General features: G+C 47.0%; 1 protein-coding gene across 2 annotated transcripts in view; it reads left to right on the top strand.

Annotated features, from left to right (window-relative positions):
• The first annotated feature begins 1,309 nt into the window (after nt 1-1,309).
• Nucleotides 1,310-17,103, top strand: part of GAD1 (glutamate decarboxylase 1) — a 57,338-nt gene continuing 41,544 nt past the window's right edge. Inside the window, exons 1-3 of one of the 2 annotated variants that reach the window (XM_026677748.2) lie at nt 1,310-1,415; nt 3,155-3,299; nt 7,534-7,596. In XM_026677748.2, the coding sequence (XP_026533533.1) occupies nt 3,230-3,299; nt 7,534-7,596 (133 nt within the window). In that variant the 5' untranslated portion in view covers nt 1,310-1,415; nt 3,155-3,229. Of the gene's footprint in view, nt 1,416-2,605; nt 2,766-3,154; nt 3,300-7,533; nt 7,597-17,103 lie in introns of those variants that run through there. The other variant, XM_087949737.1, reaches the window with a different exon arrangement.

The raw sequence follows: 17,103 nt of genomic DNA, 5'->3' as shown, positions 1-17,103 counted from the left end.
CCAAACAGTGAATAGTGGTTTAAATGCCGGCAAATCTTTTTAACACTCTTTAAAATAGTATCTGTTTATGATGGAGCAGCACGTGGCTGATCATTTCTTAAGCAGAGCAAAATGGTCGTTTCGGTGGGTAGTCAGCTATTTACTGCCTGTTACTCTCTGACGAGGGGCGTAAGTTATTTTATGGAAGTCCTTCAATAAAGGACAGACTAGTGACATCACGGGCGCTGCCTGATTCTCCTCTTCAGCCTTTCCTAATGCAACTTCTCTTTTCCTCCTCCCCTGATTAGGTGTCACAATGCTCTCCGTTCCCCCTTGGAGACGTATTTATATTAATCTGATATTACCAGGCTCCAAGCTAAAAAAAAACAACACCAAAGATTGACAACACGGAAGAGCATTTCTTATATTCAATATGATCTTTTCCTGTCCTTTTGGCAAAAGAAAAAAAAAGGAGCAGTTAAGAAATGCAAATTTAATGCGCGTGGTTAAAAGCGAGTCCAAACGATTAAGTGTCCTATTTTTGTCCGCAGACGCTGGAGAACGTCTCTTTTTTTTTAATTCGTTGGCGCCACCTAGTGGCGACATGGTGTTCGGTTTTCCGACTTCGAAAAACCTAGACGCGCCTTCAGAAAAAGAAAAGAGAAAAAAAATCGTTCTCCTTAAAACGACGATTTAATCATATAAATAGCCACCCGTGAGATTTTTAGCCGAGAAAGACAAGGAGAACCCTAAAAGTGGGATCGTAGGGGTATTTTGAAGAACTGAACTTATAATAAAAGCTGATGATCAGAACACGACAACGTTCCTTCTACAAAACGCTTATTATTGCACACACACACACACACACAGATGTAATCTGGCCTGAATTGCTAAGAACGAGGGTGTTGGGGTTTTTTTGAAGGCTTAGTCTGAATAACAGGGAAACAGAGATATCCTTTAAAATGCGCGGTAGAAGAGCGCTCGGTTATTTGCAACCCCCAGTCGTGATCTGGCTCCGAATGAGTTCCAAACAGCCGTCACGTGCACCTACCCCACGGGCCTCCTTTCGGAAGCCAGAACACCTGCAAGTCAATCACATTAGCTTGATAACGCGCGTGATTCAACCACCCCCGTTAACACCCTCACGCCTTCCTGCCCCCCCCCCGCCCCCCACGCTGGGATGGAAGGAGCGTGGTGACTTATGTCAGCGTTGCAACAAATCTCAGTCGAAGCTTCTCGCTTTTAAAAAGCAAAGCACTTGGCAGCCCGGGAGGGGAGGTCACTTCGAATTAAATTCCAGAGCGCCACTGATATTCCGCCGTCGTTTGTGGGGGAAGCTTATAAAGGACCAAGCCTCCTTCTAATATCTCGGCTTTTTTCGATCCGATGCGTTTTGGACTCTCGGAGTTTGTTCTCGCGTCCTCTGCCTCTCATTGGTAAGTATTTTGCGATTTGTTTTTCGTATTGCTTTTTATGGCCACCTTCACCCACCTCGGTTTTCTCGTTCGGCTGGAATTTGAGCTCGTTCTCTCTCCACAACGCCGTTTCTGCGCCTTCCTCCTGAATTAAATTCGAATGAAGGCTATTCGGGGAAATATTTGGGAGCGGATGGCGTTGATCATAACCTGTTACTTCACCTCCCAAGCTCGGCTCGGGGAAACCCATCCATTCTCGGCTCCCGGAGTTCAAGAATTGAGGTCGTGGGGCGGGGTGGCTGGTGCACGGGAATTCGGTTCGGGAGGCGAATTTAGACCCAAAATTCCAGCCAACCTGCCTTTATATTTTTGCAAGAATGAATGCTTGAACAAAAACTTTTGTGTTTAGAAAGGCAACCTTGACAGAGGTTATTTCCATCGGGCGGGGGGGAAAAAACCCTTCGTACATTTGGTGCCAGCTTGATTTTCTTTCTCTGTGTGTGTGTTTTTTGTGTTTAATTAACGCGGCGAAACAACTCCGAGACGCCCCAGCGGTGGCGGCGTCCTTAGGAAGAAAAGGAGAGAAATGGGTTGATCCGTTTGTCCCCATCCAGGAACCTTGGAACCCGGAGAGACGGAGTAAAAAAAAAAACCCTGGCAGAGCCATGGAAAGGCCGAGCGGCTCCCCTCCAACCCAACGCTGGATTATATTTATGAAATCACAAAAGCCCGAATTTTGATCATTTTGAGGGCATTGATCCCGAAGGGCGGGTAGTTAGTTATATTCCCGGCTCTGTGGCGCACCTTTGTTTGCCTTCCCAAGGCACTGGGGCTATTTCGCGACTGCAAATTGCTGTGCCGGCCGAATATGTTAGGCTTACCGGTTTATTTTATCCGCATTGGGGGGTTTTCCCCCCACAACTAAACAAACGACAATGTGCCTTCTATATTTTTTTCATCTGAAATCGAAATAAAATTGGAAGGAAGGAGGTATCTATGCCGCAAAAGTCGCTTACCTAAGAGTATAGGTCTATCAAAATATTCTCCCTTCCTCCCTCTCCCTCTCTCTCTCTCTCTCTCTCTCTCTCTCTCTGTGTGTGTGTGTGTTCTGAGCATGCTTACTGGAAGTTGGTTTCCCATTTGGCGTGAATCATAATTAGCCTCCTCATCGGCCTTTAATAGAGCTGCCCTAGACGTTCCGGTCAGCTGAATCCATCCTTCTCTCCACCGCCGGCGACACGCCAGTTTATTTCCCATCCCTGCCAGGAGCCAAAAAGGAATGGCTTTTTCAGCTCCTGAGCCCCGTCCAGACAAGCTCCCCTCTCGCCGCGCTTAAGCAGCCAGCGCTGTCTCTTCTAAAACCCGACTTAGGTGTCGTCACCTCCAGCCATTTCTCCCTCCAAATCGCTTTTGTCTGAGAGCAAGATCGGCGCGGCCGTTGCGGGGCTTCGGGGGCTGGGGGAGAGGGAGGGCGCGGAGTCTTTCGTAGGGAATCGGGATTCCTCTTCTTGTTCGGGTGTGTATTCACACCTTCCTTTTGTGCAGGCTTCTCTCTTCACACATGCACAGGCGCACCGTCCCCACCCCTCCTCCGACAACAGCCACTTCCCGAGGAGTTTAATAGCTTACTGTTGGCTGCAGACTCGTTTTCTGGATGGCCCCCCCGCCCCAGCTCCCGCGAAGAAAGAGGGAGAGGGAGGCAACGATCCAGGCTCTTCCGCGGAACAGGTTTCTAAACCCGCTTTTCTCTTCCGTTGCAGCCCGTCCTTTTTGGGGGAGACGGAGAAAGATCCAAAGAAGACTCCTGGGACCCAAGGGCTGTGCCTCTGGACCTCATGGCCACCTCGGATCCCTCCTCCTCCAACACCGCTCAGGATCCCAATCCAACTAATTTACGACCCACAAGTAGGTCTCGGGTTTTCGTTTTGCAAACCTCGGCCGTGCATGCGCCCTCCTTTAAAGCCGGAGCTTCGAGAAAAACAGCCGAGACGCAAAAAATCTCCCCCCCACCCCCCCAAAAAAGACCAACATGGAAGCCTTCTTGAATTCCCCCTGCGCTAAACCGAGAGGATGCCGAAAACGAGCTTGGGGTGGGATGTTGGGGGACGGGTAGTGCGTAGTTTTCTTCCTGCCTGAAAACAAAGAAACCTGATGCTGTTCCTAACGAAAGGCGAAGGGAAGGTGTGGAATATCTGGTCTCGCTGCCACCTCCCACCCACCCACCCACACACCCCCCGCCATTGACTTGGTGCTAGAGGAAAGGGCGGGGGGGCGGTTCTGCAAACGTCCATGGCCCTTTGTGGACGCCTCGGGTCTCAAAGCGTCCTTCCCCGTTTTTTCCGCTTCGGCAGCCCTTCATGAGGGCGCCCGGAAAGGCAGGGCAGGGCAGAATTGCTCACTGCCCCGAATTGGAGGGGAGACTGGCAGATGCCAGTGACAAGCGAGTGATGCTGCAGGTGGCGGGAAGGAAAAGGGAAGGGAAGGGAGGGAGGGAAGGAAGGAAGGAAGGAAGGAAGGAAGGAAGGAAGGAAGGAAGGAAGGAAGGAAAAGGGAAGGAAGGAAGGAAGGAAGGAAAGAAAGAAAGAAAGAAAGAAAGAAAGGGCTACTCAATTCTTGACTATAGCGCGTTCAGACAGCCACCCAGTTCCCATAGAAGAAACCGAGCTGGAATCAGGCTGCTTGACTTGATCGCCGGAGACAAAGCGAGGGGGAGGGTGCTCGAATGGGAAAGAAACGAAGCCTGGCGAACCCCGCCAAGCAGGGAATGGCGTTTGCCCTAGAAGGGCTTCTCGGGGTTATGAAGCATGAACGCCCAGACGTCGCTGTGAATAGCAGCGGCAATTTGCAAGGGAAGAATGGGGCGGGGAGGGAGGAGGAGGGTGGGCAACCAAACCAAAACCGTCCCTTTACAAAATCTGGACAAGGTTTTTCTGTCTTTTCTCACCCCCCCCCACCACACCCTTCCCGGCTGTAAAGGTGCCTAACTCCCAAAGTGGCCAAACGACACACCGGGTTAGGAATGCTTGTTCATACAGTGCTTTGCTTGGCTTTCTTCCTGGACTTGACAAAAGGAAGAGTGGTGTGTGTGTGTGTCTGTGTATATTCGCGTGCTCCCCTCGGCAAGTCTGCCCGCCGCCTTCCCGCCACCGTCTCTCCATTCAAAGGAATGCGCCTCCCGCCAGGCGCCCCCGGCTGGCAATTATGCCGGGCGCGCAATTCCTGCCCGCGCTCCCGCAAGCCTATTGCTCCCGCAAGTCTATTGTTTCCCGACGGCTCGCGGGCGCTCCCTCTGCTGCCTCCGAGGTCCCGGTGGGGAAGGCGCCGCGCGCGTGGGTGGGATCGGGTGGGGTGGGGTGGGGGGAGGTAGGCTGTTTTATTGCCCTCCTCTTCCTCTCTTTGACGAGCTCCCGCCTCGCCTCTCGGGCTGCCTCGGGCGGGGAGCGAGGCTGTTTTCCAGTCCTGTCAGAGCTGTTTTCATCGCCTGCCATTCTTTTGCCCGCGCTTCCCTTTGGCTCGCTCCCCCCCCCGTTTCTCGCCCTCCCGGCGTCCTTCTTGGCCATTCCAGTCTCCTCTTTTACTTGAGGCAGCCCCCCTCCCCCCTTTGCCTTTGGTCCTAGGCAGCCCTTTCCCCACTTCCCAGCTCTCTTCGTCAGCAACCCTCGTTTGTCTATCGCCCGCTCAGTGTCATCTCTGCTAACTGTACGATTTGGGGATGGTGTTTTTTTCTCCCCGTTTTCCTTTCTCACCGGCCTGGCTTGTTTCCTTCGCCTTTCCTTTTTCCTGTCTATTTTTCTACCCTCTCTCCAGTTTTCAGAAGGCCTCCCTCTTCCAGCCACACTCTTTTTCTGCAAGCCGTCCAGTTTATTGATTTATTTATTTTTATTTATTTTGTCAAGCAATTATAAGATTACAGGTATAGGTATAAACATAGTTATGAATACATGAGATGGATACATATACAAAAAATAAAAAGAAACAATAGGGCAGGGACGGTAGGCACGTCCCCTATTATATATAGTTGTCTAGATCAGTCTGCCCAAAGAGGATGCCTCCTTGGTGAAGTTCAGTTCCCAGCCTGGGAATCCTGATGTTGGAGTCAAGTCCGGTGCATTTGGCGGGCACCAGGTTGGAGAAGGCTGCAACAGGCGGCTCTTTGTCTTTGCCCATCCGTTGCTGCCCCTATAGGTGATCCAAAGAACAAGAAAAGCTTCTCGGGCCCGTTGAAAGCAAAAGCGGGGACTGAAGGCAGAGGGTGGGTGGAGCCAAAGTCCAGGACCTTCCTTTCAGAGCTCCTCCCCTTTCTGTTCAGTTCCCAAGAAGCAATAAGAAGACGCTGTCTTTTGGTCCTTGGGCTGTTCCTATTTTCTTACGTGCTGTTTTGAAATTGTGGAACCCATCAGACTTACATGGAAATATGAGCCAATAGTGTCATTTAATAACCATTCTCAAAGTGTGTGAAGTCCTTCAGGACTAGGGTAGGTTACGATTGAGTTACAAAGGTCAAAAGTATTGAGAATATTTCCACAACGCTTTTGCAATATTAATTTAAATGGATCTTGCCTTAAATTTATTTGGGGAAAACTTCCCAATGTCATGTAAGACCTATCTGGATCTTTCTTCAAATCTTAAGTGGTGTACTCTACATTTTAAACTCATCATTAGCTTCCTATTAGGATCCTGGTGTGTGGTCCATATGACAACATCACAAATACTCACCTGAAAGCCAAATTGATTTAGTAAAACTAACATCTCACTAACCTCATTTTAGTGGAGACTGTAGCCTTTTTATACTTTTATTTATTGGACAGCCTTTTGGTCCAATGGAGTTTCCAAGGCATCAGTAATCTTTTTTTCCCTTTGAATCAGTTGAATGTCCTTTGCATATTCCTTCTTTTAATCCACTTTTGGGTCATTTGCTTGTCATTCTCTTGTCATTTTTCCTTCACTTCTTATCCCCGTACTCTGTGAGGTACTGGGAAATTGAAAGCAGGAGGAGGCATCCATTCCTAGCAGAATAAGTCTTATTTTTTTTCTCTGCTGGATAAGCTACACTTGCTGTTGTGTACGGCCCACCTTCTTGGCAAAGTCGTGATTCCCATTTAAAACAAAACAAAAAAACAAAAAAACAAGGAAGTGGGTTGCCTGAAGGCCATCAGCTCCTCCCTTGCTTTCAGCACCTCCTGGGATGGACAGCGCAATGCGCGCTTCAGCCGCCCCTTTGGAGTGGGGCAGAGGAAGAAGGTCGGTGGGAGGGGGCGAAGAGAGCAGGCCGGATGAAAGGGGGTGTCTCGAAAAGGGGGGAGCAAGCGGACGTGAGAGGCCTTTTAATGTGCCACCCTGACTCGTCAGTCGCCTGCAACCTAGTCATGCAAGTCTGATCATCTAGTCAAAGACTATTGTTCACCCAATTAATTCTTGAACTCTTCCATGACCCCATTTCATGCTAGTTTATTTTAAGCTGCCACTTTCATGGAAGCCTGCCAGTAAATTATTAGGAGATCGGATCTCTCCCAGCTGCCGGTTTCTTCCTGATAGGACCTCTTTGGCCACTGAGCCTTGAAGCCACCGCTTGTCCACACGCGTGCCCGTCAATCAAGTCTCCCATCACCGCCTCCTCCGCTGTGGCTTCCAGTATTGCGGAGCTTAAAGCGTTGTTAGCAAAAAAAAAAAAAAAAAAAGTAAAACTAGAACAAAACAAAAACAGCTGCTCTCCCACACAAGTCACACCAAGCTCCGATGCCTTCCATAGCCTCAATCCCAGGACACAGTATAAAAAGCTATTAATGCTCTATTTATATGGATGGTTAAAATCGTCTTAATTCGCGGTGGGGGGTGAGGGGAATAGGGGAAGCAGAGATAGAGATAAATTAGATTTGTACGCCACTGGTGCCCGCTATATCGGCACTTCTTCCCACGCCCGACCCCCCCAAAAAAACAGCAAAGTTCCAGCTTGAACCATGAGATTTTGTCCCACACCTTGTTAGATCGCCTTTTTCTAAACATTCTGCTTATGTTCTGGTTTTGTGAAATCTCGCGTGTAGATTTGCTAATCTGCCAGATGGGAATTGCAATACGGCACGTGAGGTATCCGTTCGCTTCTGCAGGAAGTAATTTTTTTGTTTGTTTCTATTCCCTTTAGCCTATGACACCTGGTGTGGTGTAGCTCATGGCTGCACGAAGAAAATCGGGCTCAAGATATGCGGTAAGTGAAAAGGGGGCCAAAAAGGGAAAAACAAAGAATTTCACACTTTTCTCACCCAACTCCCTCTTACCCACATACACGCAACTAGATACCCGCGTCCTCCTTTATGCATTGTCTTGAATCTGTAATCACTCATGCAGCTTTTAATCTTTCATAATAATAATAATTTTTAAAAAATTCCGGGAGGCCTGAAGGAACTAGGTTGGTTGGCAAGGAAAGTAGGCTATCTTCTTTTATCTTGAGACAATGTGGCAGAGGCGGAATGAAGCTGCCAAGAGGTGCTCCTCCTCCCTCCTCCCACGGAGAAGTTTAACAAGGCAGCCGCTAGCTAGACTCTTCTTTTGGAAGAGAAGTGGGGGGGTGGGGAGGGACGGATCGGAGGAGAATCCCATTTGCTTTTCCCTGCTGGGTCGGAATCGAGTGCTGGGATAGAGACTCTTGCGCCACCTACTGGTCAACGTGAGCGAAACTGTGGACGCGGCGGGCGATTTTCCCCATACAATATAGATTCGAAGGAGATTGAGTGGCGGCGATGCAAAGGGGCTTTCATTGCAACCGGAAAGTCGGGGGGGGTGCGGGGCGGGGCGGGGCGGGGCGGGGGATTTTTAGGAACAGAAGTTGCACTGGTGGCGAGGGGAAGGTTGGTGGGTAGGAAGTCGGGGGTGCGGGAGGTGCTTATGCGTAGCGGAACCCAGGTATAAGGTTTCCCTCCTAAGCAGGGGGTTGGGACGAAGACCTCTAGGGGTCCCTTCCCACTCGCTTATTCTCTTCTTCAATGGGAATCGCCTTTGAGAGATAGAAGAGCCGGGAGAAACGAGTGGAAAACTGGATTGCAGCCCAGAAAGGGGTGTGTACAGGCCTTAGGTGTGCGGAGTAGTAGCTGCTCTGCGGGTTTAGCTTTCCAGAGGTGGGGTTTTTCGAGGAGATCAACCCTGGCTCCCTAACTGCTCGTTTTGCATCGCGACTCCCAAGGTCCGCTCCCCATCAGGAAGGCTCCCCCCGATGGCCATCCGGGAAGGGGGAGTGTTGGGCAGAGCCGGAGAAAGTGCCAGGGCGGCGGGAGGGAACTTGGATGCAGCTCTCTTTGTCTGAAACGTTTTCAACCTTATCGGCCCGGAAAATACAGATCTCCTGGGGGGAGGAAGATTAACGAGGGCCTGATTAAAAGAGCCATTCGTCAGGCTGCTGCGCCTGGAGATAGGGACTGGCCTCCCGCCCGCCTCCGAAGGAAGGAAAAAAGGCAGCGGAAGAGATGGATACCATCAGATTGCATCCGCTACAGCTGGAGATCCCGGGGAGGGTTGCAAGGCATCTGCCTGGGCCTAAGTTTCGCTCTAAGGCCTCCTTCCTGCCAGCGAGAGAGCCCCGAGTTTTCTTCATTGATCAATGTAAAAGTAAATTATAAAGGCCTTTTCGGAACCTCCCCCCCGGGTATCTGCTCGGAATTTCAACCTTACTGCATTTTGTGGAGCCAAACTCACCTAACTAGGCGCAGTTCTCATCTGGATATATATATCCATAAAAATTTGCCTGTTGGTTTGGGCCTTCTTTGTTTCTGGGCAAAGCAAGAGATTTCCGACTCCCTAAGCAGGAGCACAGCTATCAAGATCTCTCGTTCAGAGGGTTAGAAAGAGGGAGAAGAAACTCGCGGAGCTTATTCTTAATTTGTGACCAGGAACCACCTGTCAAGGTTGGTGCCGTTTAGGCTATTTCTTCTTTCACGAATAGCCCTTTGGAGTTTTAGGCCGTTTTCCTGCCAGTCCCTTCAACGGCTAAAGGGTGCTAGAGGGTTACACACACACACACCCCTCCCCATATTTTAATCCAACTCGGCAGAACAAGATTCCCCATTGATCCAGCTCAGGGGTCTCCAACCTTGGCCACTTTAAGCCTGGAGGCCTTCAACTCCCAGAATTCCCCAGCTGGGGAATTCTGGGAGTTGAAGGCCTCCAGGCTTAAAGTGGCCAAGGTTGGAGACCCCTGAGATGCCAGCTGATTCGGATTGGTACACTACAACAGATTCTAAGCCAGCAAGTCCCTTCTCAGAGCCAAAGAAGCTGGGTTTCCACTTCGGCGCGCGCTGCCTGCTTGGGAAGAGGGTCAGCTGTCAGCTGGATAGAAAGAACACAAGTGCCGTCGAGGTGGCATCGGTTGGCGGCGCCAAGAGGCTTCTTTCCATCCGGATTCTTCTTTTAATCCGTCTCAACGGCCGGATATCCAGCTCATTGGAGTTGCGAAGGACGAATGAGCCTCTCCAGCCAAAGGCAGGGGGCTTCTGGGCAGCGATCTGCCAGGGGGACTCTCGGAGCGAGGCGGGGGGGGCGCAATGGGCAAGCTGGGCGTCCGTCCCCGGCGGGAAATAGCCAGTTCTCGCGACCAAAAGAGGGGAAAAAACGAAGTCGTGTTGGTCAAGATTTAAGAAGGGCGCCCCCCACTCCCGGGCCTCTGCCAGATCCATGGGCGGTCCTCGGGTGACCCGTGACTGGATTGGCTTTGTGGCTGGCCCTGCGGCCGCTTTCGAAAACGAGAGAGGGACGCGAGACCGACCCACGCAGAAGAGAGAACGGCCTGCGGAAAGGGACGTTGCAACTTGCCCACCTGAAAGGCCGCCAAAGCTAAAAGCAGCTGAGATGCGGAGTTTTTTCAGTGAGGGTTCAGTCCTGTCGGGCCTTCCTCCCGAAACTCTCCAATCAAAACCGAAGGCGCGGCGGGCCTTCCCAGCCCATGGGTGGGGCCGGAGAGCCCGCTTGAAGGACGGCGGGGACGGCATCTCAAGGCAAGCCAGGAGCCAGGGCTGCTTTCACAAGGAGACTCAACCCTGAAGTCTGTGAGCTGCCTTCTTGGCCGTCGGCTTTACGCTCCTTTTCGGAAGGCGCCTCAGAACGGAATTACATCAGTAAAGGCAATTCTGACCAACGCAGGCCAGGGCTACTACCAAAACCCCGCAGGGAGGAACCAAAACTTTTCGTTCAAGAAGCAATTCAACCCCGTTATCTTTTCTCTTCTCTTTCTCCTTCTCCTCCTTTTTTTTTCCTTTTGGAAGAGGGAGGGGGGAGAGATTGGTAGTGTGCTGTTCAGGATCCTGAGCGAGCGCTTAGGGCAATGTTTGTTTCTTAACTTACTGCAGAGGGATCGGTCTGTCATCTCCATCCGGCTTGAACTAATATTCGATGAACTCTAACCAACGTGCCTAACTAGAGTATTGGCCATGTTCTTCAGCTTTCGGGTTATGTTTTGAAGTTATTTTCCGACCTAGTGATATTTAATTTTCGGTCTTGAGAACTAGAAGCTTGGCAGATTCCTGTTCTCTAGCAGGAAAGGAGAGGGAGAGGGAGAGGGAGAGAGGGAGAGAGAGAGGGAGAGAGAGGGGGGAGAGAGAGAGAGAGAGAGAGAGAGAGAGAGGAAGGAGAGAGAGAGAATTCTATCAAGGGGAATTCTAACTGTGCAAACGCACCTGATTCCAGGGGATTTCAGCCTTCTGGGTCTCGGACCGAGATGGCAACTTGGGGTCTGCAGGTCACTTTGGATGCAAACTTGTTCGCTGAGCTGTGATTGAATTCAGCGGGGTCCTTTCTCAGTAGCGATTTATAGAATTGAGATGGTTCTATCCAAGTACAAGCGCATTCTGTTGGAAGTGAACTTTGCTGAGAATAATCCAATTTACTTTTATTTTTTTGGAACAAGCTGACTTTCTCAATACATCGAGCCTATCTGAATTTTTATGGAGGAAATAAATATGCTGAATTTTTACTTATGCATTAAATAAGTGCACAACGAAAGCAGAATTAGCAATTATGCACCTCCCCCCACTTCCAAATAAAGAGCAAGGAAATTGTTTCCTGTCTCGTATATCAACCATAGGAGGCCGAGCAATACTTTAGCGGGATGATAACTGACAAAGGATATGAGCTTTGTGGTTCAGCGGAGGCTTAAATCACTTGGAACATCATAATTAAACTCAATAAAAACTAATCAAAGCTCAACCCTAAAAACAAGTCTACTAATTCAAATATCTCTGGGATCGTTTGAGGTAATATATAAAAAGGGGGACTGTGTTCAAAATGCAAATAACCCAAATTAAATAGGTTTAAATTTGTACTAACTGGCTAGTTTCCCTTGAGTGACTAAATATCACCTCCGTAAGAAACGAGGAAAGAACAGGTAATTATCAGCATGAAGAAACACAACACAATGTCCCTCTTTTGATGTGAACGGGTGTTATCCACAACTCTGATTCTTTCTGAATTGGGCTCGGATGCTTGTTTCCTTTTTTGACCCTTCTTTGTTCTTCCCAGAAAGAAAAAGAGTCAATTTCCCTACTAGGCATTTTTTTTCTACACCAACAAGAAAAATAATGTCCATTTTGATTTCTGTTCAAATGTGTCAATGACTAGGAAAGACTGTTTTTGTTTGAGATAAACCAGAGTTGACCTGTAATTTATGTCCATGATGCCTCTAGGGCTCATTTCCCAAACATAATTATTAATATAGCCAAATACCACCACCTCCTCCTCCTCCTCCTCCCTGCCTCCCTCCCTCCCTCCCTCCCTCCCTCCCTCCCTCCTTCCCTGCCTTCCTTCCTTCTTGTATTTACCTCTCCATCTAAGGAACCCACAGTCAAGAAACATGTTGCTTGATTTATAGTCAACAAATGAACTGGAATTTTTTTTTTAAAAAAAAAACATCTGGCTGGCCAATTAGAAAGTAATCAAGTCTAGATCATCTGCATAACTTTCCTAAGTGGCCATGCTCTCCCTTAGGTAGCATAGGCTTTGTCCAATGAAGCTTTAGAGAGTATCCCAAAATTCTATATGAGATTTCAGAGAAAAAGAAATTTAGGTTTCTGGCAGGCTGCCTGAGGTTTTGTAACATTTACCTTGACTGCTGGAATGCAATTGGCATGAGGTCTGCTGCAATAAATCAAGATGAAATCATCCCACATGAATTCCAGCTATTTGGAAATAGAAATAAATATGTTTGGGATGTTGATAGAAAAGTTCTTTTATCGGGTTTCTCAAAATGGAGGCTTAATTTCTAAAACGAGAGGGCTTAACTTAATCTGTCAGAGACGATCAGAAATCGGTGCTTTTGCTCTAAACTTGCCTCGTTGGCATTTGGCATCTATGATTACATAGTAGTGATGAGGTGAAAATATTTTGCATCTGCTCAGAAATTCTGTTATGTGATATATGGCTTTCAAAACGGATGAGTCTTGGCATTTACCCCTGCTGAGTGATTGGTCTTTGGGAAAATCCTAGCCCCAAAGTAAGGTATAGAATGAATGTTCCCAATTATTCCTAAGGAAAACAGTGGACAACTCTATGTATTATACGTCAGGTTTGCATGATACACTACTAGGCTAAGTGAAAATAGGATTGAGTAGTTTACGGTTTAGCATGTTTTGGGACCCCAGCCTCTATCTATACCTATTATTTTCTGGGTATCATTTAAGTCATAACATGGCTTGTTTATTTGTTCTGATGTAACCTTCATGAATGCAACCACTGCATTTTAAAATCTGGCTTTTGGATTTAGCATTTGGTGTGAAACCCTCCAAGAGACCCAAATTATTTATTTGAAGATTTTCCCAGCAGCCCATCTAAGATTTTACTTTGGTGCAGATGCAACCTTGCTATTACTGCCCCCCACCCCCACCCCTTGCTATTTTGTCCTCCCTCCCAGTTCTTGGAAATTTAAATGCTTGCAATTCTTTTGTAAACTTCATGGCCTAATAAAAACATTGTCCAAATATGGTGACTCAGAAATTCATTCTGCTCGCTTTAAGAATACTTACTTTTCAGTAAGGGTAAAAAGTATTGCACTTTGAGATAAGTGTCTCAAAGACAGCCCCAAAATATATCTGAATTTTAAAAAAATCTCTATACCATCAAATGGAGCCAGGAAGTCATTTTCCTTTCCTGTGTTCTGCTCCCACCCTATAAACTTCCTTTTCAATCATGGACAATTTTCTCCCCCTTTTTATTTCATAGGGCTCAGCATTTGAAGCTAAAGCAAATGAACCATACACAGAGAATTTCTCCCTTTCTCTCTCAATTTATACATAGAAGTTGCCATTTTATAAATATGCATCTCATTAGCTAATATTATTTCCTTCTTGGCCCCAAGTCCTTTAAAACCTGCTTTGAATAAAATTGATTTTCTTATTTATTTTTTTTAAATGCTTTACAGAGGCAAAGCCAATCAAACCTCATTACCCTCCAGGAAAGGAAAGGGGTAGACAATCTATTGTAAAGTAATTGCCTAATCTGTACTTATTACTTTAACCTCATGAAGATGCAACCACTTGGTTAATGCATTAGTGGAAGATTTCCTGATATATCATCTTCATAGAAGCCTGGCTCATTTTTTAGAATAACTGGGTTGCCCTGTATTCAAGGAGTAGAGAGCAGCCCTAACTGGCTGTGGGCAAAGTCCCTAGGTTTGTTTTAATTCACTCTTCTTTCAAAATCTGTGTTTATCCAGTTTCTAGAAAGGAAATAATTACCAAGATAGTTCAGTGATGGTTATCAATTAGCCTGGCCAAGAATGGTAGAAAATCCAAATTAAGTGGCTTTGTATTTTGATCCCTTGCATATCTAACATTCCTAGGAGATAAAAAGAGATAAAATCTCTTTTAAGTCAAGCTCATCCATGTAAGGGTTTTTTTTTTTTTTTTGCCCACAATGCTCAAGTGCTATCTCAACTGCTATCTTCTGGGATGTTTTTGATATCCGTGTCTTGTCCTCAGATCTGTCTTTTCCTAGTGGTCTCCCATCCAAGTAATAACCAGGTTCAATTTGCTTAACTTCTGAGCCAAGGCAAGGTTAGCCCTGTGCTATCAGGTGCTGGTTTCTGATGAGTGGAAGGCAGCAAAAGGGAAGGTGATTTGCTTTCTAAGTTTCAATGCTGACTTACTTGACTCTGGGCTAGACTGTGTATTATTTCCTGGACATTAATCCCAGTAGCCATGACCAAAAGGCCCTCTTGGCAAAAGCTGGTGGGATTTGCAGCCCTAGAGATCTGGAGAATAAGAGATGGGCAATGGCAAACTCATAAGTTGATGTTTTAAACAAGTTTAAAAGTTTAATTATTGTTCCACTCATATCCTATTTTAACATCGTTTGGGGAGATTTCGTTTCAAGACGGAGACCTGCTTAGCTTTTCCTTAACATCTAATGAAGGTCACGTCTAATAATAAAGGATAATCTTTAACCTGGCATAGAACACATGTTTGGCCGAATTTCAATTGCAGATGGCAGTGATGGTGTTCCAAACAACAGCACCTGTATTTATACATCATTTAGCAAAATAATAATAAAGAAGCTAAAATTTGTGTTTAATGCTTAGGGTTTGAATAGAAAAGGTCCAATTACATTTTCTTAGTCAATGGCCATGTTAACTCACCAAGGTTTCCTAACCAGTTTTACTGAATAAATCAGGCTGGTTAAGTTCAGAGAGCACACAAACCACAAATAAGCCAGCTTAAAATTGTTTACTCTTATAGTCTGAGCCTAGCTATTAACTGATTTCACACATTACACTAATTCCAATTTTTAAAAATATGTTATGATGTCAGCTTCATATTCTTTCTATCTTTTATTTAGAAGTTTAAGACAGCATACAAGGTGATCACTTTATTTCAGCACCTTAACCACTAGGCCTTAACTGGCTTTGGTTAAATGGTTGTCCCTAATTAAGCTACAATTGGATGGCTTCACATATTGAGGTAGGCTAAAGCCAGTTTTTTAAATTATAGCCTGGAATGACTGAACCCCATAACTGAGAGAGTGTGGCCCAGTTAATCTTAATTTTGCCCACCAAAGACTGAACAGCCATGAAATGTAACGGGCAGGATTTTGGACCAGTCAGTGATTGGAAAACCTGGCCACTCCCTCCCAACCTGGTCCCCCTCACAAGCTGTTATTTGGGTGGTGGCAGAGAATCTCTCAAATAGACAAGAACTGAACTAGGTGTCCTTAGTACCTTGGGGGAAAAGTCATTGTTTCAAATAAGCAAAACTCTGGAGCTTCGAAGTGATCAATTAACCTGGATCTATTTTTCAAGAAAACTGGAAAAATGGCAGCAATACTGCCAGGACAGCTGTCAGGTGCAAAGGATCAGAAACCCATTGGTAAGACTGCAGCAGCATAGAGGATTCATTCAAGCCTATATGTAAGAAATTGGTTAACTAAAGTTCAACACTAAATTGGTAACAGATAAGGGTCAACAGAATTCAGAGAGAATAGAATAGAATTCTTTATTGGCCAAGTGTGATTGGACACACAAGGATTTGTCTTGGTGCAAATGCTCTCAGTGTACATAGAAGAAAAGATACATTTGTCAAGAGTCAAGAATCATAAGGTACAATACTTAATAGTCATAGGGTACAATAAGCAATCAAATCATACTAGGAAACAGTCAATAAAAATCATTAGGATACAAGCAACAAGGTTACAGTCATGCAGTCATAAGTGGGAGGAGATGAGTGAAAGGAAGGATGGGAGGATTAATAGTAATAGTAATACAGGCTTAGTAAATAGTTGGACAGTGTTGAGGGAATTATTTGTTTAGCAGAGTGATGGCGTTGGGGGAAAACTGTTCTGGTGTCTAGTTGTTCTGGTGTGCAGTGCTCTATAGCCTCGTTTTGAGGGAAGGAGTTGAAACAGTTTATGTTCAGGATGTGAGGCATCTGTATATGTTTTCACAGCCCTCTTTTTGACTCGTGCAGTGTACAGATCCTTGATGGAAGACAGGTTGGTAGCCATTGTTTTTTCTGCAGTCCTAATTATCCTCCGAAGTCTGTGTTAGATAAGGAGTTGGACTTTGGAGCGCTTGTGGGAACGCAAGGAGTCTAAACTAATGACAGACTTAACTCTGCCCCTCAGCTCTGCCTGCTCTTCTCCTCTACAGCAGCTCCCCCAGCTGGTAGAAAAAGCACAATCTTCGTAGCATCAGGGGGTGAGGGGAACTGATTCAGAACAGCAGATGCGGGCAGCCTTGCTTAGCACCGACTGGATCGCTTCTAAGGACCACGCCTCTCCTTCCTTTCGCTTCCCCAAGTTTCGCGGTGAGGCAAAGAGTGAGCAGAGGCGCCTCCCTTCCTCCGCCCCTTTATCTCCCTTGTGGGGCTCGGGGACGGGCGCTAGGTGAGCCCGCGGGGAAAGAGGACTGCGCTCACACAATGGATTGTCCACCCCATTTCTCTCTTATTATTTCGGCCAATTTCTTCGCATCCAGGTGAGAAATAGTTCCCTCTCCAAGACCTGGTTTAATTTCGCATTTCAAAGACTCCGTCCCGCAACACCCGCAATTTTTTAAAAGTATCTTCCAAGTTGTTGCCACCGCTTCCCGTAATAAGTAGAGGCTTCGTGTCTAGCGATCCCCCCCCACACACACACACACACCTTCAAAAGCCCCTTTGTCGGCTGTGTTGGAATTGCAGATCCTAGGGCAAAAGGCCCCGCTGGCTTTGAAGAATCCGAGGGGCGCGAGGTTGGAGAAAGAGAG

The sequence above is a fragment of the Notechis scutatus genome, chromosome 1 (genome assembly GCF_049901735.1).
Source record: "Notechis scutatus isolate UNSWTSFEM ecotype Mainland chromosome 1, rNotScu1.2, whole genome shotgun sequence".
Classification (NCBI taxonomy): domain Eukaryota; kingdom Metazoa; phylum Chordata; class Lepidosauria; order Squamata; family Elapidae; genus Notechis; species Notechis scutatus.
Note: the sequence above shows the minus strand (reverse complement) of the source record. Positions and strands in the feature narration are given on the sequence as shown.